Source organism: Toxotes jaculatrix, chromosome 2, assembly GCF_017976425.1.
Source record: "Toxotes jaculatrix isolate fToxJac2 chromosome 2, fToxJac2.pri, whole genome shotgun sequence".
NCBI lineage: Eukaryota > Metazoa > Chordata > Actinopteri > Toxotidae > Toxotes > Toxotes jaculatrix.
The window spans coordinates 24,873,445-24,897,645 of NC_054395.1; the positions used below are offsets into that span (position 1 = coordinate 24,873,445).

The window sequence follows — 24,201 nt, forward strand, 5'->3', positions numbered from 1 at the left end:
ACCGGTTAATCCACAGTGTGACCTTTAGGGCTGAGTGGGCTGATCTTTGCCCCCCCTGATAACCAGCCATTGACCCTGCGCTCTGTCACAGGGTCTGTCACACTCCAAAGCGGTTTAAAGAAAAATATCTTTGCTTCTTCATATGTCGAATAAAACCACTAGGAAAAACACGAATTGCTTTTTTTTTTTTTTTTTTTTTTTTTTAATTTGATGTACATCGTGGCAAGAGATATCGGTCTGAGCTTCAAGGGGCACCTGAAGGCAGCAGCCGTTAAACAGCCGCCCCCACTGCTGCCGAACAGGAGCCGTGAAGAAGCAGCCGGAGCGACAGACTGCGGGGCTAAGTTTGTCCGCCCTGGCTTCCCATCAGCAGTCAGTCGACGGGGGCTTTGTTTCATTGATGAGCCGCCGCCGTCGGTTTGGCTCAGAATACACACTGAAAAGTACAGGCGTTAGAAACGGTCGTGACTTTTTATTTTTTTTTGGATAAAAAATTTTTGAGCGAGAGAGATAGAGGAAGGGAGGGAGAGGGAAAGTGCGGCGGACTCCAAAGTTGACAACTCGCTCTTATGTCTGGTACTTGTTGAACAGGCTGCCGTGTGTACACAACACAACAGCGGAGCCTGTGTGGGCAGCGTGCTGGGAACAGGTAGGTTATAAAATAAGCAGCGACATCATTGGGATACGGGCTGATTGACTTGAGTTTGTCTGCCGGTGATTATTTTACTTTGCTCGACAAGCTGAAGTGGCCCAGCTCGAATGCATACACAGTTTACATTATCCTGGAGCCTCTAACTCCATGTTAGCAGCAGCACTGCTCACACTAGCGGTGTTATTGCTCTCAGCAAGGACTGCCAGTGGTTTCCGCCAGTGAAGAGCTTGTAAATAAATAGTTCACTTTTGTGCATGAAAGCCACTGAGGTGAATTCAATAACCTGTTTAACTGAAAGCCAACCACTTGCTAAATGTCTCTGTTCCTTACTACCTCTAGGTCCCACTTCATTTTCCTACATAATTTTAATAACCTCCAAAAATCTCTCTCTGGTGTCAGGGTCTTCTGCATCGCCATGAGGCAGTGACAGCACAGGGACCGTGATGGCAGAGCTGGAGATTGACCAGTCCAACCTTCCACGTGTCCAAGATGGTAAGAACACACTCCCAAACTGGCCCTTGAAAACTTAGCCATACATCCCCACAGAGCCTATGGAGTATGTATGTGCTGTGTGTGCCACGCTCCATGGTCTTCCCTGGGGAAAAGTTGTTTTTGTTTAGTCCCCCCACAGGGAGGTCAGGGTCAGCTACTGAGCTGCCAACATGGAGCCAGTTGGAATTTCAGGGTTTTATTCATGGACACTTCAGCACAGCGGATAATAAAGAAATTCTTGTCTTCTTGTCTGCAGCACACTTGACAGAGCGTGAGATATATGATAACTTCCCATCTCTTTTTATTGTGATATGACTAACTCGCTTTGGCACCAAACGGCAGCTTTTCTTTCTCTGACCTTGTGTGTCTGTGCTTTCTTTCCATGGCATCAGTACTTAGTGTCCAGCTGAGATAAGAAGTGGCTTGCTACAGCTCTTGTTTTGACTATATATATGTAGCAGGCACAGATTCAGTCACAGTACAGGGATGACTCCCATCACAGTCAGGCCTGGTGTGCTACGTGAAGATAAGAGCGAGGAATGAGATAGATCTTTGTGATATTTCTGGGGGAAGAAAGTGCTTTCACTCAAGATGAAGACTTGTACCTCAACATAAGTGAACCTTAAGTTTTCTAAGTTGAAACATTCTGACTTGTAATATAAAGAACTGCCTGTGATATTCAATTTAAATTGGCCTGCGAGGAATGTGTAAGCTGTGGCCTGGGTGCAGACCGTTGACTCAGTCTTCGGCACGTCCATGCTAATGAATAGGATAGAAATAGGTCTCCATGTCTTTTATCAAGGGAGATAATTCAGCACTCCACTCTTGTTTCCACACACAAAGGGCACACTGTGCAGCTTTGCAGTTTCATGCTTTATCGAGCAGGGCCCAGTGCACAAACAAAGACACTAACAGCAGCTATAAACTGCCCATCGAGACAATCGCAGTATGTAAATCGGATGTCCCCTCAGTGAATTTTTTTCCTACTCATCATCTCCTTTCACCAGACAGATTTGTCAGACTGTGCTGTGTGCCTGTCTGTGGCACTGGGAGTTGTTTATTTTATGTCCCGTTGTGGGTGTTTATGCTTCAATTTCCCCAAGAGCTGTAGTTCCCCGCGTTCCACTTCTCTTTCACTTTCCTCCTCATCCGAGGGTCTCGGCCAAGTCAGCTTTCTTTGTTTTCACTGCCCCCCTTATCAGTTCCTGTTTTGTCCCTCCTCTGGTTGCTCCTGATATAGCCTGATGTGCCGAGGGAATGCAGCTCCCAGAGGAATTCCCCCGCCCCCCCCAACACGTTCCTAATCTCACTCTCACCAACTGACCCAGAGTCTCATTACCCCTCACCTCTCTTTGTTCTCCCTGACGACCTAGTCCGGTTTATGAGCTGGCTGGCCCAGTCCACCTAGATTCTAACACAATACAGAGAGCTGTGGGATGGACAGACACTTCATGCTGAAATTTTGTGCAGAAAGCAGCGAGCAGGAGAACAGAACAGACCAGGGAGGAGGAGAGAGAGAGAAACAGAGACAGAGAGAGGGAGAAAGAGTGTGTGGGCGGTCGGTGGGGGGATTTTGGCTGAAAATAGAACCCTTGTCATTTTCTCCTCTCGCCAGTTTCTTTGTTCGGGAGGCACTTGCCTCTGCTGCTGTCCAAGTGGCTGAGAAGGCGAAAGTGTCGGTGTCTTTGTCCGTGTTTGATCGGCTGCACCCTCGCACCGCATAATCTTGTTGTAGATGATTGGCTGTCAGTTCTCCTAATGTTAGTGGGAGTTTTTCAGTTGTCCTACTAAAACACAAAGTTCATGCATTCACCTATGAGATTTAGTTACATCGGCAGAAAGGAAAAAAAGAATAGTCTCATGTAACTTTTCTTTTTTTAACCACTAATAATGAGGAATATTTGTCAGGGAGAAGAGGCATTAAACGCAGGAATCATTCACTTTGTTTTGTCTCTTTAGGATCTGAGGTCATACAGGTCGTGGTTTCCTGCTTTGTAATATCCCCCTCTCCCAGTCTCACTGCAGAGTCTCCACACACTGCTTGAAAACATACTGTACTATACAGTGGGTGGCTGCTAATATTTTAAAGATCTTATCTATCTTATCTGCACTCTTTCTTAGACAGTATTACCCCTCAGTGGACTTTAGCCGCTGGCGTTCGAATGCCACAGCCAATTTCTGTTGTCTGCTGGATCTTTGATTCACTATCCTCTTAGGAAACAGACAGGGTCTTTACGGTGTCCTTATAAAGAAGCTTACAGTAGGAGTCCCTGTAAGGTTATGAAAAAACACTTGGGCCTGGACTCACACTGAACATATGGTTTTACTGTTGGCCCTGAATGCCTCACACTCTCAAAACCTGTTTAGCAGTCAAAATAACACAGACTCCTCGTCCCTCCCTTAGAAATATAATGTGACCATAGGAGTTCGGAAAAACAAGTTAACCCACAATGCAGACACACCCACACACACACACGTACACACATTCACACAGACAGGACTGTCATTTTGCCTCCATCTTTCCCTCCTTCTTTCTTTCGTTGTTCTTTATGAAACGGATTTAGGAGTAAACTCATGTTTTGGGCTGTCAGTTTATCCTGTCGGATTAAAACCAACCGTTTGACTTAATCCCTCCTCATTGACAGACTGGACACATAAGGGCAGGTCGGAGATCCATTTAGCGGATAGTCTCTTAAGCTCCACAACAGGTGTAAGTGGTAATGCATGTCTGTCTTGGTATTGGTTAACTCTCTGCGTAGACTTATGGGCTCATTTATGGTGTAAACGGACACTTTTGACGGCTTAGTGCTGTCAGGGTGATTTCCATGAACTTTGACTGTTGAGCCCAGTAGACTGAGACATACCCAGAGACTTATTTTCAGCAGGGACATATTTTTTTTCTTCCATTTTTAGGATTTAGAGAAACAAGATTTAGTTAGAGTCAGGTTTTACCGCAGCCGTGTCATGGTTTTCTCACTTCCCTATTTACAGACTGGGACAAAGAGGAGACATCCTCAGTTTGACTGGTTGTATCAACTCAGACCTCATTCTGTAAATGTTGAAATTTAATAACATTGCATTGTTAGAGCAGGCTCTAACGAAAAAGACAAGCACTTTGTACATGAACGTGAAAACAGTGACAAGATAGCGATCAAGGAATGCCAAGTCAGTGTGTATTGTTATGTGAATATGGAGAATTTATGAAGAAAGCAAACGCAGAGAAGCATTCTGAAAGTCTGGAATGGGTTGAAGGCTTGATGGTTCCTTTGTTTTCACTCAGTCACACAGATGGTCACAACTGTACTGTAGGCTGTAAGCTCAGTGTATCACTCTTCCAATGAATCTCGAGGCCTCCCGTTCGTTCCCGTCATCCATGGCACCATTCAGTGAATCTCCAGCTAGTAAGTAAACCTCCAGGATCTTTGTTCGCCTCCTGTTCTTACATTTATTTGTTTTACATGTGTAAATATGAAAGTCAGACAAACTGAAAATGAATGTCTTAGCTTTGACATCCTTGACACTGCCACTGGCCACTTTATTAGGTACGCCTGTGCTATCTATGTGCTATAAATTCTACCTTTATGAAGCTCATAATGTTCAGTTTTGTTGACATTGTTGGAAACGTGTCAATGGTATGTTTCTTATTGTGGACATAGTTTAAGGTTGTTTTGTGCCACACTGTATATATTGTATTGAGAGGTGTTTCTAATGTTTTGTCCTTCTTATTTAAACACTTATTTCAAAACAAAGTTTTTAGAAATACCTCTGACTATAATGCAGTCCAGTACAACACATCACTCACTATGTCCTCAGTGCTGAAACTGAATTAACGCCTCTATGACAGTGGCAAAAAACCTGAACATTATAAGCACCATAAAAGTAGACTAGTAGACTCTATGGCAGAACAGTTGCATTATATTGTACAGGTGTGGCCTAATAAAGAGGCCACTGAGTCTATATTATCACATTTCCTAGGGACAGTGTTCCTGAGGAGGTGTTGCAGCAGTATAAATGGCATCTGGGTTTTCTATAGCTGGGTTAAGTGCTTAAACAGGCATTTGTAAATAACATATGGCATTAATGTGTGTCAGCTCATAAAGCGGATACTTGAGTATCCCGTGCATTAAGTGCATGGATGTAAACGTGGCCCTTGTGTCCACAGACACGACACAGTCTGCTCCGATAGGCCCAGAGGAGGGATTAGTAGTTGGACAGGTGTTTTTAATTGGCCCTGCCTCTGGCTCAGGCTGGAGGCTTTTCCTTCTGCAGTGAGCTAAATCTCTTCTTAAACACCGTCTTCTGTCCTTCTCTTGGCATTTGAAAGCAACATTGCAGGAAAAGACAGCCATTCTGGGTTCCCTGATGAAAATCAGTGACATAGCGAAGCAGTTTTGTCTTATTCACAGTGAGCTGTGGGTCTGCAGAGATCAAGGAAGTGGAGAAATCAGCTGGGCCCCAGTGCTGCTGTTTGTCTGTGCTTATTTTCTCTCGAGTAACTTTTGACTTTGTTTGACAGTTTTCATACACACATGGGCTGCAGCACATGGAGGCTATAGTGGCTCATTAAGGACCACTGTAAACTCTTGGCATGTTTGTAGAAGAGAGTAACGGTCCACAAATGCTGAAGCGATTAAAACCAGTGTACAGATCACAGAGTAGTGTCAAAATGTGTGTATTCACCAACTCGTGTGTGGCGCTGTTAACTGTATTAATTTCTCAACAGAGCAGTGGTTCGTCTTGTTGACTATCTCTTTGTTTGACTTCACACATTTGAAAACACCTTCTTTGCATAATTGCATAATCATTTCTTAAGTCCTCGTGTTTTCATTCAAGTCTCCGTGTTTGTCAGCTTTCTGACAAAAGGCACAAGGCTCAGAGAGAGTTAATGGCATGAAACCGATATGTTCTCTCACTATATTTAACAGCAGGTGGCCAGACTATGGGATCATGGGATAAGGACGACAGAATGACTCGATGTGGGGAACCAAGCAGAGCTGGTGTGTGGAGAGCTCTTTGTCAAAGCCTTTAGATTTACAACAGCCTTACCGATTTCACTCCGCGTACATTTGGGCCATCTGCATTGGCTTCCCAGTATAAATGGGTGCAGGTGGTAGTTCCTAAACTTTGCATATTCATTTGGTAGTCATAGTGAGCACATTAGTTAAAGAAGGAATGTGGATCTGCCTCATCCTTTCAACAGCACTTTTAAAGAGCTATTTATCTTTCATCTTTCATCTATATATAAATTGTGCTTGCTTGTACATGCACACACACACACACTCAAATCAAATTATTGCTTTTGTTAGAACAAGGTGGGCCTGTGGCAGCTACTGAACTCAGCAACTTTGGCTTGTTGTTCTGGAACACTGGTACCCTGTTATGATGTGGATTTTATGAGTGCCGTTTTTTTTTTTTTTTTTTTTTTTTACAAGAGCCTTTTATAAATTAACAGTGAATTCATGCCAGAGTGGTGGGTGGTTGCTTTTTTTCCTAAGTTTTTAAGTTTTAAGGGTCACTCCTCTGCCTTTGTCTGTGTCATATAACCAGCCATCATAACACACAGCACTCATATCCTATTGTTTCCCTTGAGTGCTGATCCGTAAAGGGCCATTCAAGATTGTCATTCTTCTCTTGTGCTCGCTTCATTAAACATTTCTGCCCCCCCCCCCCCCCCCCCCCTTTCATTTTTGAACACTTGCTAACCTTTTGTACGATACTTAAGTGCTGCTCTCCTCTGTTGTTTCAGTGTGCCAGTGTTTTGCTGTCCTGGAGGATGGAGCGCTGGCACACAACCTGCAGGAGCAGGAGAGTAAGTACCATGTCAAGCTGCCATGTGACAGCCACACAGCTGCACATGACAAACGTGTAGTAGTTTATATTATGTGGGCAGCTCTCCAGTGTGTCACCACCTTCATCTTCAGCTATCTTGTTAAAGAATTTAACTAAGGATTATACTTAGCAGCTATACAAATTACAGATTTACAATAAAGCAAACAACATATTATTCCCATGGCTTACCAAGACAGACTGGAAAACCTAAGGTAGTTGAACGTGTTTTTGGTTAGCTGTTCTCTGTGACAGTCATAGTTGTGGTATGTATTTTTGACTTTGCGCCGTAAACACAGTGACATATAATTTGGTGTCTGTTTTTAGCGTTCCTCAAAAGTACACTGGCCTAGCATGTTACAAACCATGAATACTCAAAAAATCAACAGATTTAGACTGGAAGTAATATAGTAATTATTAATTACCATAATCTAGATCACACATGGGCCTTCTTTGCCGCGTATTTGATATTGGCACGGCCTCTGCCTTTTTCTCTTCCTTGCCCTTATAGTCGAGCAATACTATACCACCAACATCCAGAAGAACCAGCTGGTGCAGAACGACATCCGTGTAGCCAAGAGGCTGCAGGATGAGGAGGAGGAGCAGCAGGCCCAGCAGAGTGCCATCCTCAGACAGACGTCCAGACAACTGTAGGTGACCCCTGCTCCCCGAAAGCACCGTGACAGAGCTCGTAATGCTGCGCTATTCAGACATCACCGCATGCCCTCCCTAATTCAAACACACACCCGCTGATGAAACATATGTACTGTGTTTTAGTGTTCTGTGAAAAGCCTAGAGAGTTGACACTTTTTGACATTTTTAATGTTATAGTAAATAAATGCTAAAGGTCAGCTGTGAGCATTTGTGGTATCATGTGTTTTAGTTGTTGAATCAGTAAATTAGAAGTGTCAGAGGTCCTGTTCTTCCCTGACTGTCCTGTAGGGAGGAGCAAGACTTTGAGTACGCCCGTATCATTCAGGAGGAGATCCAGCGGTGTGCTGAGGAGGCCCAGAGGAGAGAACAGGATGATGAGGTGAGCACAGACCTAGACAGTGAGAGAATACTAATGCTCAAACATCGTATTCTGTCTGCATCTAATTTACATTCTTCTAATCAGTGAATTAAAAATCTAGAAAGGGTTTTAAAAGAAATTTTCAGTACCAATTATGGTTGCATGGTTCATTTAAACGATTTCTTTGCACCATTTACTTAGAGGAACTTGGATTTACAGCCTTCCCACTCAGCCTCATATTTATGCAGATGTTTTCAACTTGAAATGCTCAGACCAAGCCTGTATAAAGAGTGCAAAGGTTAGTTTTGACATTACCTGAATCCGCACCTACTCATCAATTATCTACCTACCACCCACTTCAGTATGCTAAATCTGCATAAAGCCGGTATCTCTCAGTCAGCAGGCTTCTACGCACAGGGTACTATTATTTACTTTAGCTCTTTAAATTAATAGACCCCATACTTGGCACGCTGAAAGTAAGCTTACTACTACTATTTCTATCTAATATAAAGTGATACATTCAGTTTATATCGCTGCTCTTTTCCCACAAGACACATTTTACTACCCAAATTACAAATCAAACTGTGCATGAATAATTCAGACCCCATGTGCAGTGGATCCTCTTTTATAGTCCACAACACTCAAACCACAGCTGCTTTTGTATGTGGCTGGTGAATCAGCCAACATCCCCCATAGTTCTGCTTTCTATCTACTATCTAGTGAGACAACATACGGTCCATCATATGATCATATGATCAGTGGACTCATACAAATGACTGATGACTGGTATGTGGAAACAAGCTTGCACAATCAGTGTTCCTCCACTAGTCACTCATTGTCATTTCTATAGTGTCAAGCTTGGCTCAAAACTGAAAGCGTTCCCAAGTGATAAGAAGACTGAGACGTGAAATCAAAATTTGTAAAGCAAAATATTTTGTGGGATTTGCCCCTGAAAGAGAAACAAATCTTTCCCAAAGGTGTCGAGTTGCTGCCAGTAACCTGAGCAGAATGAGGCACTGTATGAACACGTTCAACTTTGGCAGAATGCAGCAAGAAAACCGAAACGTGGACAAAACCAAAGTAACACTGAAAGCGACACCCCACCTCAAAGCAGTAGCTAGTTTGAAAGACAGTAGACTGTGTTCATTCTTGTACCAGGAATGTGTAATGGATTATCTGACTCAGTAAATGTTGAAGCCTGTAGAAAGTTTGTCACATGGTGCACAAAGCAGAAAACAGCTGCTTCTGAAGGCAGATTAAAGATTTCTTTTGTATCTCAAACTACCGTACTGTGTACAAACAAAGCCGGACATAATATAGAGAGGCATTTAAAATAGTACCAGCATTACCACCATTACTACCATTATAAGTTAGTGAAAGCCCATTCAGCACAGGGACTCAGGCTTGTATGGCACTCAGGACATACCAGTACTTGTATATCATTTAATTATCTGCCTGTTACCAGCAGGTGAGGGAGTATCATAGGGTTCACTTTGCTTTCTCTAAGGACTGAGGCCATAATGAATGGCGGTTGCAGCTAAGTGCTGCTCTGAGCCTGTGATGCATTCACTGTGCCATAAGAGGGATGGTATGAGCAAAATCAGCTGTTAAACAGAGACACAACCTGTCAGCTACGCATGTGGATGATGGCTCAAGCAGTTTCTGAGGTGGTTGATTCCAGTCATGGACCGTCTACCTCCTCATAGAGAACACACTCATGTGTGCACACTAGATGTGTGTGGAGCCTTAACTGGAAGAGACATGTTAAGTAAAATGTTATCCAAGTGCAGTATTTAGTCAAGTAAGATGATAAATTTTATTCTAATGACATTGCAAGTTTGATTTAAGGATAATTCTTTGCATTGATGGTAGAGCTGAGAAATAATTCAGTACATTGTATCTCCATATTTAAATTTCAGATCTCAGATCTTAGTTATGTTGCTCAAAAAATGGTGAACATGGTAAACATTATACTCGCCAAACATCAGCATATGATCATTGTCACTCTGAGCATGTCAGCATGCTGATGTCAGCATATGTTCAGAGTGACAAACTATGGCATGGCTCTTAGTCAAATTATTTACAAGCTCAAAATGTTGTAAATACAGAAAAGAATTCATCTTGCAGCCCAAACATAACAGGGCAACCAGATGGTTCCCATCAATCACCTCTCCCTTGTTGTTCCAGTGTTCACACAGAAGTCCAACCCCTCAAAAACAATTTTATATCTCTGTGCATTTCTACAGAACACACACGTGCATTTCTCCACATCTGTTGCTTTACAAAAAAACAATCATCTGACTGAAGAGTTAAGCTGTGTAACTCCCCAGCTGGTCCTTTGCGTCACAAGGCTGCTTCAGTGTAATATTTTCCTTTATCCTGCAGTTTCCTTTTTAGAGGAGGCTGCCTTGGAAGGGCTCATAAAAGCTCCTTGTTTGGAGGGTGTGAGGTCAGAGAGGCTGTGGGGTTCATTCATCATTATTAAAGGGGTTGGGTCTGAACTCTGTCGGAGCCAACATGAGTTGTCTACACTCAGTTAAACGGTAAAGCCTCATTTACCTACAGGGCTAAAAGTCATGCCAGGTAATGCAGCACACGGTACGTGGAAATATCGGTTCCTGTGTGGGTGTAATCATTTCTTTTTATGAGTGTTGATGTTAGGATCAAATGATGAACTATTAACACTCCCATTAGCCTACCTTCCTTAATGACTGGCTGATCAGAGGTGTTGATTAAATATTTGCCTCCCTGTAGATTGTGTCTTTAATTAAGGAACAGAAGGCATCAGGCTGTGCAGTTTTAAATGCCAGATCCCTGTGGCACTCCACACCTAACCTGCCATGGAAAGCTGCTAATTATCTGCTGATGCTGGCAAAGAGGCTGACATACATGCCCTGATTGCAAAGCAAAAGGAGCTGCGTTAGCTTTTAGTTATGATTTATGTTGCCAATGCAGCCTACAGAGGGAGATTTCATAGAATTCACTGGGAGAATTTGCTGATTTGTCGGGAACATTATTAGTTCTGGCCTTTACTAGAAAAGCAGCACAGAGACGTGGTGGGGGGGCTCTCCTTCAGAGAGCAGACAAGAATAGCAGCTCTGGTAAGAGCAGGCATTCCCCAGTGACAAGGTGTTACTTCAAGTGAAACAGTCCTGTTGACCTGCTTCTGTTGGCATTTTTCTGGCCCACAGTTCAGGCTGAAGAGATGAAAAGTTTGCTTGTCTCATGAAGTCCTGTGGTTTCCATTGAGTCAGCCACAGCACTGCCTGAAATAGTTTGGCCACCTAGATCTGGCTTTGTGTTAAATAGCCACTATTAAGATGTCAAATCACCTGGCACTAACACATGGCTCTGCATTTGGTGTAGACATGACAGATGTAGCTCACACTATAGATAGATGAGATCTAAACTTAGTCAACTTCAAACAGGGTCTGAGAGTTTAGTCCATGTTACATTTGTGTTGTTGCCTGAACACTTGTAATTTATAGATCAAATCAAAGGGAGCTGAGTAGGTTTAAGGGAAAAAACAGATGTCACAGTATCTAAAGCATAAGAACATTTTTTGTACATTGTGGAATGAAGATAACAGAAAAGGGAAATCATCCTCATGGGAGATAAAAGCTTATTAACTAATCCAAAATTTCCTAAAGACTGCATTTCTTGTTTAATTTTATGAGTCACTAGCTCATGTTAAGTTGTCACCTTGCTGTCTCTTAAGACAGTATGTATGTATGCTGCCATCTGCTGTTTGGAAACAGCACAGTATACATGATGTCTGATTCTTAAAGGTCAGGTCAGCTCATGGTTGTGCACTAGTAGCATTTTTGTAATGCTTTAAATATGATATAATGATACAGTTCAGGATTGAGGGGTAGCAACTGATCCAGCTGGAGTTTCTCTCAAAGCCTAAAAAGGACCAGACATGCATCTCTGTTTATTTGCCCATTTGACAGAACAGTTCCAACCCTCTGTAATCTTAGCTTGGCATAAATTCCTGTTTGGTTACTCATTATGGTTTATAGTGCAAACAGGCAATCAGTTCTTCTGCGTCTCCATAGGAAATAGCCAAACGAATGCAGGAAGAGGAGGAGCAGAGAGTCCGGAGGAGGAGGAGCAGAGGACAGGAGGGCCGCAGTGAAGGTAGTTTAAGTTTTACCAGTCTGCGTTTCCTTTCCTTGCCTATATACTGATGTGGCAGCACAGAAATACCAGCATTATTCAAAAATGATTTAAGAGTGAAATGATGTAAATTCTGATTTTATTTTATGTTTTTTTGTCAAATCTATGTTGTATGGGTTCTTGTAGAGATTTTCAGAATTGTTTGTTACAGTTAGAGCAGGACAAGACTCAGGTCGGCTTAGCTTCTCTCTAACCATGCTTTGCTCCACTGCTTCTGCTCACTGTTATTGTTCTTTAAGTCATTCTCCAAAGATATTACAACAGCATGGACAAAACTATTGCTCAATATTATCATCTCCATGATGTGTTGATTTGTGAATTAGTTGCATGCACATAACATGTTGTCTTTTATACTGTCTGTTATGCATGACAGGATACCTGTATTCCTATCTATACGTTTACCTGAACTGGAATGCCTCAGTTGTGCCTTAAGCATTTATATAAATTGTATAACAAATGCTCTTAAGTGACATGCAGCTATTTTTAATGCTAAGTGTTACCTCATTGTTAACTGCACTTCTCTGTTAGCGCCCGCTGACAGCCTTACCCACCCTCCCTGTTCTTGTGTTTGCATGTTTGGCATTACTAAAGGCAGCACCGGCGATCCTGCACTGCTGTCCCCACACCAGCACACACTCAGCAGCCTTTACCAAGGAAGGGATCAGTACTCACCCACCACCACCAGGTGGCAATATTCTACCTCTCACAACCGTGACTTAACTGGGCCTTGCGCTGTCTCCCCCAGGGGACGAGCAGCTCAGAAAAATACAACTTCATGGTCAAATCAAGGACACAGAGATTCCATTAGGCAAATCAGGAATGAGTTGAGAGAGTCTTTGAGTGAGGATTCAGAGGACTCGGACTCATGTTTCTCTGAACAACTCTCTGTCTGGTCCCAGAGACTGAATGAAAGACTCAACACAGCACCTCCTCAACGGCGGGCCTCTTTACATCATCCACAAGAGAGAAACTACACACGTCTTTGCTCTCGCAGCAGCTTCACAGATGAGCTCAGAGGCTGGGAGGAGGAGAGAGGAGAGTGGGATGAGGGCTATTATGACAATGGTGACAGAGAGAGGACGAGGCCTAGGAATCAGGATCAGGAAAGGAACTACAGACAGGAGTATGAGGGCTGGCACAGGATCAGAGATCAAGATAGAGACTCTAGGTTTGATGAGGTAAGACAGAGGCAATGTAGTCGCAGTGAATCTGTCAGGCTAAATGACAGGAGTAGACACAGCAGCAGAGACTTAGCAAGGACCTGGAGCTATAAGGACAACCCCGACAAACATGTCCACTTTCGGGACGATACCAGAAGATCTAACAGGCACCAGGATGAAGGCAGCCAAGTCTGGGAGATGCTTGGCCAGGTCCTCAGAGAGAGGGGTGTGCCTGTGAGGTTTGGTGGCAGTGGGGCGCCACTGCAAATAAGGCCTCAAAGCAGAGACAGCCAGGTGCTTCACGGGAGTGAAGTCTCATGCTGCGACTCCCAACCACATCAGAGAGTCTTCCAGAGAGCTGCCACCACCAGGCACAGTTTCCATGGAGATATCAGGGAGAGGAGGAGATCGTCATACCAAGAGAACAGTGGGAGAGATCACAGAGAAGACAGAGACAGGCACCGTGATAATGTGAAGCATGCTGGAGAGGTTTATGAGATTAGTAATAGAGATACATATCTTGCTAACAGAGCACGGCAAGACAGTAGAAGGTGGAGAGGGTACAGATACGCTAATGATGACGAAAGGGAGAGGAATGCAAATGATAACAGGGTCAAGAGGACAGCAAGCGAACGCAGGCATTGGCACACGACGGTAGAACAAAGGTTAAGCTCAGAGGAGGAGCAGGAGGTGGAGAGGAGAGAAAAGTGGCCACCTCGAAGAGCCCCACAGCGTAGCCAAAGCCTCAGCAGCAGCAGGGCCTCAACCAGGGATAGGTCAAGGCACATGGCAGCAGGTAACACCCAGAACTGCAGCCAACTGCAATCTGCAGAGGGAAAGCTTCCAAAAGCTGTGCTTCCTATCTGTGTGCATCTGCTCCTCTCATTTTCCCTCAATCATCGTCTAATCTGGACAACAGTGGGCTTTAGTGGTGATTTGGGGTCTCATACTGAAGTGGGATGTTTTCCTTTTTCATGTCTCTAATTTCAGTAGTCTGAAGTTCCGTAGTCCTAAAACAACCTTCATTGTGTGCTTTCATTCTCATCTTCATCTTAATCAGAAATGTGTGAGTCTTGATCTAGTGTGATGATAAATAATATGGAGTCTCTTTCAGCACCTTTCAGGAACATGCCTTTACATTCTGCATTCTTTTATCAGTGTGATTCATGATGTTGGCCTTTGTGACTGTCGGTTTCTGTTTCAGTGTACTTATGATTCATCACTTATCTGAAACACTGGCATCTTTAATAATATTTTATTTCCCATATGCTCTTTGTCACCCAATTTGCCTTCATTGCCTTTTTCTAGTTGATTTCTTACAATGTAAAATCTCCCTCTTAGCAGTGTCACTGCAACCAGAGCTGGCTGAGACAAACCTGGACCTTGGGGAGTTGCAGCAGGTCCTACAAGATGAAGAACTAGCCCGCAGGCTCCAGGACGAAGAGCAAAACCTGTTGAGGAGGGTAAGTGATCCGAGAGTTTATTGTGGCACACTGTGATTTATGGGCCAAGGAGGAAGGGCAGAGGATTAGTATCTCTTTCATTCTTTTTTTTTCTGACATTCACTGTCTTGTCCTCACAGAGCTCCCAACCCTCTACCTTTAGTTCTTACCCAGAGGGAGACTTCAGAGTGGCACAAGTGGCACAGGATGAGGTATGATGATGAGCTGACTGTCCCTTAGTACCCATGTATCTCATGTTTTAACATCCACCTGTGGAATGATACTTTTCTGTGTTTTTGCACTAGGAAATTGCACATTTTATGCAGAAGCAGGAAATTAAGGTGAAGCGTAGATCTCGTGAGCTCGAAGGGCCAGCGTCGTGGCGTGAGCACAGAGCAATGATCAGCCGCCATGACAGGCGAGCTGCGAGAGAGAGACAGGTAAGTGTGTTCCAAAGGCAGGTTCCTACATGTCGTTGTCATGCATATCTTTCGGAAATTACACTTTGACAATGGAGGTGTTGCATGTGCCTTGTTATAATCTTTGTTTAGCATCAGTTACATTTTTATAAAGAAGCTGATGCATGAGTTACATGCCTTTCTGCACTGCTTCAGGTCCAACGAGAAAGACTTGACTCAGAGGGCCTTCCTTCCCCCACTGAGGACTGCTCCCCAGAGAACCTGCCACCTAGTCCCATCTCCACTTTACCGTAACTGTCTCTTCATTCATAAAAATAAAACTGATACTATTCAATGCACTGTCTGCTGACTCACAACCGCTCCATTTACAGACAAGCCCACCAGATTAGAAACATTGCAGAGGAACTGGACCCGACATTCCAGGCGCGGAGGCAAGACACAGGGAACTTCCGAGTGGGACAAACAGGTACTGTAAACAGGATCAGTGACACAAAAACGAAACTTTTAAAACAAAGGCTGAACACACACATCCTTCTCCTCCGTTATAGGTCCAGTCTGTCCGTCTCTTCCCATGGCCCATTCTGGCTCACAGGACTTTCTTGAGGAGCCTACTTTCATCCCACCCACAAAGCGGCAAACAGAAAAATCAGGACGTACTAAACCAAAAGAGAGAAAGGAAAACTGTAAGCAACAATAATGTTCAGCACAGTCTCCAGTTGGAGTTCAAATATATTTTATAACACTAAACATCATTTCAGCTACAGAGTTCTCATTACTCATTACTTTGAGGTTGAAAATTACAAGAATTAAGTTCTACCAGTTGCCCCATTAGCACTTTAGACCAGTGGAACAAAGTGAACGAGTTGAGAGAAGTGATATTTTAGAATATTTCTCAATTAAGTGAGAACACTTTGGACTCAGGCCTTTATAATTTTCAAAGGGAAAACTGAGGTTTATTTGAAGTATTGTTTGAATTCTTCAGTGTTTAGTGTTTAATTTAAACAGTATACATTTTTTTATTATATTTTTAACTTTTATTTGTCTTTATTTAGCTACTCAGCATGTTGTCAGTATCCCAAATGTCGTGCTTGTTTAGGCATGTTTAAAGACCTGCAGGCATTTCTGCAGTTTTTTTTCCTCTTCAAATTGTACTTCAGATTTACTTCGACAACAAATATACTTAAAGGAAATAACTAAGGTCTAATACTTCCTTAGCATCAGTTTATCATTGTATAAATATAGTGTAATATTTGGGGATTTTCCTTTTTTTTATTTGATCGACGCCCTGAGCTATAAACTGTCTAGGGTGTGCTCACAACTCACGCGCAGTTGTGCTAGATTCAACACTTGACATTTGAACCAAGAATAGAAAACAAGAAGTTACTGTCATAACCCTTGAACCTGTGACGTGGTTTTCGGCCAAGCTACTTTAAGACATCCACATTTGGAGTGTTTGCCAACTTTGTTTCACAGCAGTTTGGCAGGACTCCTGTTATGTTTACAGCGGCGCAATGACAATCAAATGGATTTGTTTAGTCCTTATTTAAATTGAAATCACATTTGCTGAAAATATATATTGCAACTGTCAGCAATCCTTTTTATGTTAAAGTGCTTTCTGAGATCCAAATGTAAATATAATCAATTCGTTAGCTGATGTGGATGTTCAGTCTCTGGTTGAACACCTCACAGGAAACCAGCACTAACAGCAAGGGTATGCTTTTACACACATATAACCATTCTCTAGTCTCAGTGTTTTGTTTGTTTTCAAAATTTCTTTTTGTTTGTTTGTTTGTTTTCTCTTCTTTTCTTCCCTTTTTTTTCCACAAATGAAATATGTCACTGCTTTGGTGGACCACTATGAATGCGTCTCTTCTGTAAAAAGGTGCAACAAATAAAATAAATAAAAACTATTTATTGGCTGTTTAACAATGTCAAAAAAATACAATGTAAAAGAATACATGCAGTCCAATGTTCATGGATGGCTCTGAAGGAGCAAATTATAAAAAACAGTATAAACATATGATGGTAAAACCCATAAGTCACATTAAAATCCAAACAAACCAGAAGTGCATAGCATTAATCAGGTAACAGTTAACAGGTGAAATAAAGTGCTACAGTTCTTATGAAAAATATTTTTTACTATATATCTTGTCATCTTAGACTGTACTGTGGTAGCTCTTCTCAAGGCAGCACCTACTTTGTGGTCTTTAACCAGATCTTACATTGCTCAAGTTGTGACTCATAGCCACAGTCACTGATATATTACTATAGGTGTGGGCCAACATTTTCAGTATAAGCCCACAGCCTGTTTCTCACAGTTTCCATTTCAGAAGAAAGATACGCCTGCTACAGTTCAGAAAACAATATATTTTAAAAAATAAAACATTCCCCTTGATCTCATCTAGCTGCCCACTGTGGTAAAAGTTGAACAACAGCAAAAGAGACTACAACACTGACTGGGGGGGTTTCCATGTGACCCTTGAGCCAAATGTAAATATATTGTGTGCCTCATATATTTGCCGAATTTGTATCATATGTCCCAAGGATTTCCCAGATGACGCACTCAACTGAATATCAAAATAACTGGTGCTCTCTCATGACTAACCACCATGTTATCATCAGATTTTATCTGTATAGATAATACTTGGGACATCCACCGTTTTGTGAGAATCTTACTCAAGGGCATGTCTCGGCTTGTGAAATGAGTGCTGTTAGAGCTTTACGATCTTTTGTGTCATTCAAAAAAAAAAAAAAAAGACCCAAGTACTATAGAGATACGTTCTCAGTACAGTAGACTTCCTGGTGCTTTAGGACAATTAAGTATTGACAGAAAGGGAAACCCCCTTCTCTGGACTTTTTAACACTAAGAAAGCAATAGTAGGAAAGTCCATACAGTTCCCTGAATGTAGACTTGAAGGGACTGTATAATGCACCTTCTACAATGTCCTAACTACTGTCTGCAATAGTACACAAAGTTGTCCCCATTCATTGACAAATTAAAGTAATAAAACAGGACAGAGAAAAAGTCACAAACTGTGCTATGAAAAATCATGTTTCACTACATCCTGACGCGACATTGTGCTTGTGTGGCTGCTGCCACATAACAGGGCTACAAATGTACAAATTCAGCAGTAAACAGTAGGTAACTAGGTTGAGCACAGCCTGACTAAAACCAAACATCTATTCTGGGAGGAATGTGTGGGCTCAGCATTAGACGTCACTAAAACCTCTCTGTTGTCAAATTTGTTTATACCGAGCTGAACACCCACCTGCACTGTACATTTACAGAGAGCAGCCCTCGCATGTCTCAGCTTTACTGCTGCGACATGCAAATATCAGGGCAGCAAAATTCATTCACACTCATTCAAACATTACAGTATTATTTCACACAGTTCACAGGCAAAAGTCCAACTACTTTGAATATCGTTTGAAAAAAAAAAAACGTTCTTTCCTCTTGTTTCAAAAGACTTTCATTTTTAATGTAAGGTATGTTGTTTTACCATTATCTGATGCCAAAGGAGCAATTTAAAACCTTCTGTAGCTATTTTAGGGTTACTCTGTCTTTCAAGCTGAACTGAAAAGGGGAAAAAACACAGCCTTGCTGATAAAATTTACATGATTCTTGTTAGTCCACTTTGTTTTTTTCCCGCTCAGAATTCCCCTTCCTTCCAGTGCACATTTACAGTATTATCAAAAGATCAATAAAAATGTATCCCGGTGTAATTATTAAGCAAAAAGTTACCTCTAAACTGACCTATTAAGACTGTTCACAGTAAGTTCTGATAAAGGAAAGGAGGGTGGTTTAAAGACAGTGTTCTCTTTGTTTCATTTAGAACCAAGAAAACTGGCACTACAAAGGCAACTTCCAAACTTGTGGCTCAGTGTCACAGAGACAGATCCCATCTTATTCTTGATCTGAACTTAGCAAAACCTTCAATGATGCTGTTGCTGTTGTCTGGTCCGCTTCCATTTATGCAAGAAGCTGGTCTGAGGAGTCCTTGGAGTCCAGTGACTCTGAGCTGCTGCCTTGCTCTTGCTGGGCCTCGTGAAAACTGCACTCTATTGCTGTTGTCATTAATGTAGTCGGCTCATCTAAAAAAATGTAAAAAAAAAAAAAAAAAAAAAAAGAAGAAGAAGAAAAAAAAAGACATGAAATATGTATTGATTGACTGATATATATATGATTTGCTTGATTATACAAATTCTGTATAATCAGCACCAATCTGTTCATAATCATGAAGTACAATAGTATTTACCTGTAGGGGGTCTGATGATCAGTGGTGGGGTCTTCTTATTGCCATATTCTGTCTCTTTGCTTTTCTGGAGATTTTTCCTGGCCACGGTGGTAAGGATGATGATGATAATGACGGTCAGAATCGCACTGATGATGACAGAGATGCCTAGTACCCATGCCTTTTCTGTCTCATCTGATACAAAGCGGCAAGAAATTATAACTCATTTTAAATAAATAAACATAAAAATTAAAGCACAATTACACAAGAAGAAAAGAGCCATGCCTTACCAGTTTTTTTGGGATTGTGCGATGGATAAACTGAAACGTTATGACATGTACTGTCAGTAAATGCATTTCCCTTGACCATAATTTGCTGATCTGGACACCTTAGGGAAAAAAAATAAACAGAAGAATTCCAATGATTTTTCTGGGTTTTCATCAAATATTTCAGAAAGTACCACAACAATAACAGCAGCAAAAGGGAAGGCTGTATCTCACTTTGTATTCCAGGGTTTACACCTCTGGTGAATTTGGTCATTGAAGGTTCCATCTGGGCATGGTCGGCAAGAACCTGCACAGACAAGTTCACACAGTTGACTTGCCAGCCGTTGGGTTAGGTTACTTGAATAGCATGTGTGCCAAGATCATGCTAAATTTGTGTGTGTTTTACTCACGATCTTTTGTAGGTTCTTGGCCTTTGCCACACTTCATAACACAGAAGGAACATCTCGTGTCCCCACAGGTGAGTCCTTCTTTACAGCCACACTTTGTGTCACTTGTGGCTGTGCACTCTTGCAGAAAGACTTGAGCACCTAAACACAAAAAGACAGTTCTAAAACCTTGTGGTTTTTCAGATTTTATTTTTAGATGCCCAGATTGTCCACTACAGTGGAAATGTCTTTGTGACCCCCAGGATACTCTAACATACCAACACACTGTGTACACGAGGAACACCTGTAGCTTTGAGGGTCCACTGTAAATTTCCCGTGCTCACATGGGGTGCAAAGATCTTTTGGGCTTGGACCACATTTTCTGACCAGGCGGTGTCCTGCAAACACACAAACACACACATATATAGGAAACACACAGAACAGCTCGACCACATTAATTGAAATCCATTTAAGTGAGATTCGCTCCTTCAGTGATATAACAAGTTGAGTTCCCCCCTTCAAAGATATAAAAGTTGTAATGCAGCACAGGGAAGCTTTAAGGAATGTACTGCTGAAAACAGCTCTAACAATCTACAGTTAACAAAACTAAGCTATTCTGGAATTTTAATGGCACATACAAGTATCTGAGTGAGTTGCTTATCAGTTACATCATCCACGACTTTTCTCTTTGTTGTGGTATTAGCTGAAAAACCACTGAAACTATATTTGGTTACTTGCAACCACCATGGAGGAACTGCTCAAAGACTGGAATATGATTTCTTCATGTCCACAGATAAAAGAACTCACAACTTGGTAAGCTATTTTGCTTTCATTAGACTAAATAGAGTAATTTAAACTAGTTAGGTCTTTAGGTAAAAGGATATTATTGTTAATGTATTTCTATATCAGTTTGACCGCCTTCCTTTCCTTCAAGGACACAGATGTTTTAAATATTCAGTGTTTTGTTAAAAACGATGTTGCTGTTATTTTGATATTTTAAATACTTTAGCCCAATACAATAGCAGCCTTTGTAAAAAAAAAAAAATTATCTTTTGAACTAACACCACATTTCATCAATTCAAATACACTGAGAGATGTTATGATCATTCTCTCCTTTATGACTTACCAGGCGAACATTCTTCACAGCAAACATCGTCTCCTTTTGGGGTCCATATCAAGCAGCCTCTGTCTGGCTGTCCAACACTGCACAAGCAGCTCTGCATGAGCATTGAAAGACCCATCACCCAAAGAATCACAGCCATACTGTTGTCAGCTTCCCAGCTTTGTGGTTGAGGATGATAATGATACAGCCACCTCAGTGAAGATTTGAAATAATCCAATTTAAGAAAAATTCCAGGTGTCTTCTTCCTCTTCTTCTTTTTTTTCCCAGAAAGACACTTTTTATCTCTCTCTCTCTCTCTCTCTCTCTGAATCTTTAGATACTGTCTGAAATAAATGAAAGTACTTAACCTTCTTTTTAACCTAAAGTCTTTTTGGCTGTAATGTCCTGAGGTGTAATGTCATCTGAACAAATGTCTCTGTGCGGTACCCTAGTCAAACAAACACATAACTCTCCCTTAAGCTGAGACTGCTATTCATTTTTCTCTTGAAGGGGGCGTGCTAAAATTACGACACGATGTCGTAACAGAGAGGGAGGGACAGGAAGGAAGTCTCTTACATTCTTAAAAGTCACCGGGGGCGGGCTGGCTATCGACAGGTTCGGGAGGTTTCCCGAACTGCCGGGCTGTTCCCGGCCGATGGTCGGAACGTTTTTTTTACCCCTTAAAATGCAGCATCAGCAGGTGCGGGCTGGGGTTGAAATTCAGCCCGGGAGCTTGGTTTGGAGAGACCTTTTATCCGATCGCACGACGGACGCAAGTGGAACTGTGATTTTAACATGAATACTTCGTTTGAAAAACGATCTAATGATATACATGATATACAGTCAGTAGAGTGTACTAAAGTAAGATGCATATGCTCACACGTACTATGCATACTAAAACTATGTTTATTTAAAAATTAAAACTACCGTGTGTGTGTGTGTGTGTGTGTGTGTGTGTGTGTGTGTGCGTGTGTGTGCAGAGAACAGAGGCAAAAAGACTGGCAAAACTGTTCATTTTCTGCTTTGTGTTTTCCTTGCATGTGGTTTTGGTCAAATAAAAGCAATTAAGTGTGTGTGTGTGTGTGTGACTTCTTTCTTAATTTACCCTGCTCGTCTTTCTTGTTTTCTTTTGACAGTTTGATGACTGACTGAGCGGCTGAGCCAATCACATTTCAGTAGAAACAGGGATCAGCTCAAATTAGGAGGGGCCGCTCGTATCCCCCCTTAATATGCAAAATATTAGTTTGACCCAGTCCAGCAGTGCGGAATCATCCCAGTCTAACGTTACGCTCATAGACTGTATAAAACATGGACGTAGCACCCGTGACATCACCCATTGGTTTCGGGGAGCCAGGTTCAGTCGGCCAAGAACCCACCCACTTAGCTCGGAGCGACAAGGTAAGCAGCAGCTACACGCAGCTACAGACTAGCCAAGGGGAGAGTTGTAGGTTTCAGCGGTGAGGATCACTTCCGCATTCAAAAAGCTGCAGCTCCTCGGCTGCCGCTGGGGGCTGGCTCCAGAAGGGAGCAATTCTCCATTGACCCCCATGTTAAAATAGCCAACTTTACAGCCTAAAAAAACATATTTACAGCCTGGTACATTTTTTGTTTTTGGTCTCTATTGATAGTTTCCACCTCTGTGAACACTGTGAGGGGGGTGAATTTTTTTGTACCACAACCGTTTTAGTGTTATTTAGGCTTAAAGTTCTTATATCAATTAGGGTGTTACACGGGGTCGAGCTAGTCGGGTCGGACTCGGGGACTGTCGTGTGGTGAATGTAGCTGCGTGTAGCTGCCGCTTAGCTTGTTAACCTAGCTGATTAGCCTTAGGCTAGCTCATTTGCTCCGAGCTAAGTGGCCGGGTTCTTGGCCGGCTGACCCCTGCTGACCCGCAGAGTAACCGTCTCTCCGCCAAAAAGAACACTCCCACAAAAATCCAAGATGGCGCAGCTCAAATGCCCATGGTTTGGTCACAAAACCTCAAACCTCAAAATGTCATAAAAATGGTCATAGTATAGTAAGGCATCAAAATCGGCCAAAAAAAGTCCAAATTTCTTTTGACCTCAAAATGTCATAAAAAACGTCATAGTATAGTAAGGCGTCAAAATCGGCCAAAAAAAGACAAATTTTTTTTTTTACCTCAAAATGTCATAAAAAACGTCATAGTATAGTAAGGCGTCAAAATCGGCCAAAAAAAGTCACAAATTTTTTTGACCTCAAAATGTCATAAAAAACGTCATAGTATAGTAAGGCGTCAAAATCTGCCAAAAAAAGTCCAAATTTTTTTTGACATCAAAATGTCATAAAAAACGTCATAGTATAGTAAGGCGTCAAAATCGGCCAAAAAAAGTCCAAATTTTTTTGAACTCAAAATGTCATAAAAAACGTCATAGTATAGTAAGGCGTCAAAATCGGCCAAAAAAAGTCACAAATTTTTTTGACCTCAAAATGTCATAAAAAACGTCATAGTATAGTAAGGCGTCAAAATCTGCCAAAAAAAGTCCAAATTTTTTTTGACATCAAAATGTCATAAAAAACGTCATAGTATAGTAAGGCGTCAAAATCGGCCAAAAAAAGTCCAAATTTTTTTGACCTCAAAATGTCATAAAAAACGTCATAGTATAGTAAGGCGTCAAAATCGGCCAAAAAAAGTCAAATTTTTTCTTTACCTCAAAATGTCTTAAAAACGTCATAGTATAGTAAGGTGTCAAAATCGGCCAAAAAAAGTCCAAATTTTTTTGACCTCAAAATGTCATAAAAAACGTCATAGTATATTAAGGCGTCAAAACCGGTCAAAAAAAGTCAAATTTTTTCTTTACCTCAAAATGTCATAAAAACGTCATAGTATAGTAAGGCGTCAAAATCGGCCAAAAAAAGTCCAAAATTTTTTTGACCTCAAAATGTCATGAAAAACGTCATAGTATAGTAAGGCGTCAAAATCGGCCAAAAAAAAGACAAATTTTTTTTTTACCTCAAAATGTCATAAAAAACGTCATAGTAAGGCGTCAAAATCGGCCAAAAAAAGTCCAATTT

At 41.8% G+C, this 24,201-nt stretch overlaps 2 protein-coding genes across 8 annotated transcripts; one reads left to right on the forward strand and one right to left on the reverse strand.

Moving 5' to 3' along the window:
* Positions 1-314: 314 nt before the first annotated feature.
* Positions 315-17,085, forward strand: ccdc187 (coiled-coil domain containing 187). 7 transcript variants are annotated; one of them, XM_041054186.1, is made up of 14 exons: positions 315-649; positions 1,052-1,144; positions 6,070-6,141; positions 6,891-6,953; positions 7,482-7,620; positions 7,913-8,003; positions 12,041-12,122; positions 12,753-14,117; positions 14,663-14,784; positions 14,904-14,975; positions 15,069-15,203; positions 15,378-15,472; positions 15,554-15,648; positions 15,731-17,083. In XM_041054186.1, exons 2-14 carry the CDS (start codon positions 1,096-1,098, stop codon positions 15,877-15,879), a joined length of 2,529 nt encoding a protein of 842 aa, XP_040910120.1. In that variant the 5' UTR covers positions 315-649; positions 1,052-1,095; the 3' UTR covers positions 15,880-17,083. The 7 variants fall into 7 exon arrangements, with proteins under 7 accessions (XP_040910120.1, XP_040910138.1, XP_040910103.1 ...); XM_041054169.1 differs by lacking the exons at positions 315-649; positions 1,052-1,144 and adding exons at positions 3,639-3,854; positions 4,425-4,545; XM_041054177.1 differs by lacking the exons at positions 315-649; positions 1,052-1,144 and adding exons at positions 3,639-3,854; positions 4,425-4,545 and having other exon boundaries at positions 14,666-14,784.
* A 787-nt stretch (positions 17,086-17,872) lies between these two features.
* tnfrsf9a (tumor necrosis factor receptor superfamily, member 9a) lies at positions 17,873-21,624 on the reverse strand. The gene is made up of 7 exons (XM_041054237.1): positions 21,193-21,624; positions 20,345-20,464; positions 20,091-20,228; positions 19,915-19,987; positions 19,705-19,802; positions 19,439-19,609; positions 17,873-19,274 (listed from the first exon to the last, which is right to left on the reverse strand). Exons 1-7 carry the CDS (start codon positions 21,326-21,328, stop codon positions 19,153-19,155), a joined length of 858 nt encoding a protein of 285 aa, XP_040910171.1. The 5' UTR covers positions 21,329-21,624; the 3' UTR covers positions 17,873-19,152.
* Positions 21,625-24,201: the final 2,577 nt, after the last annotated feature.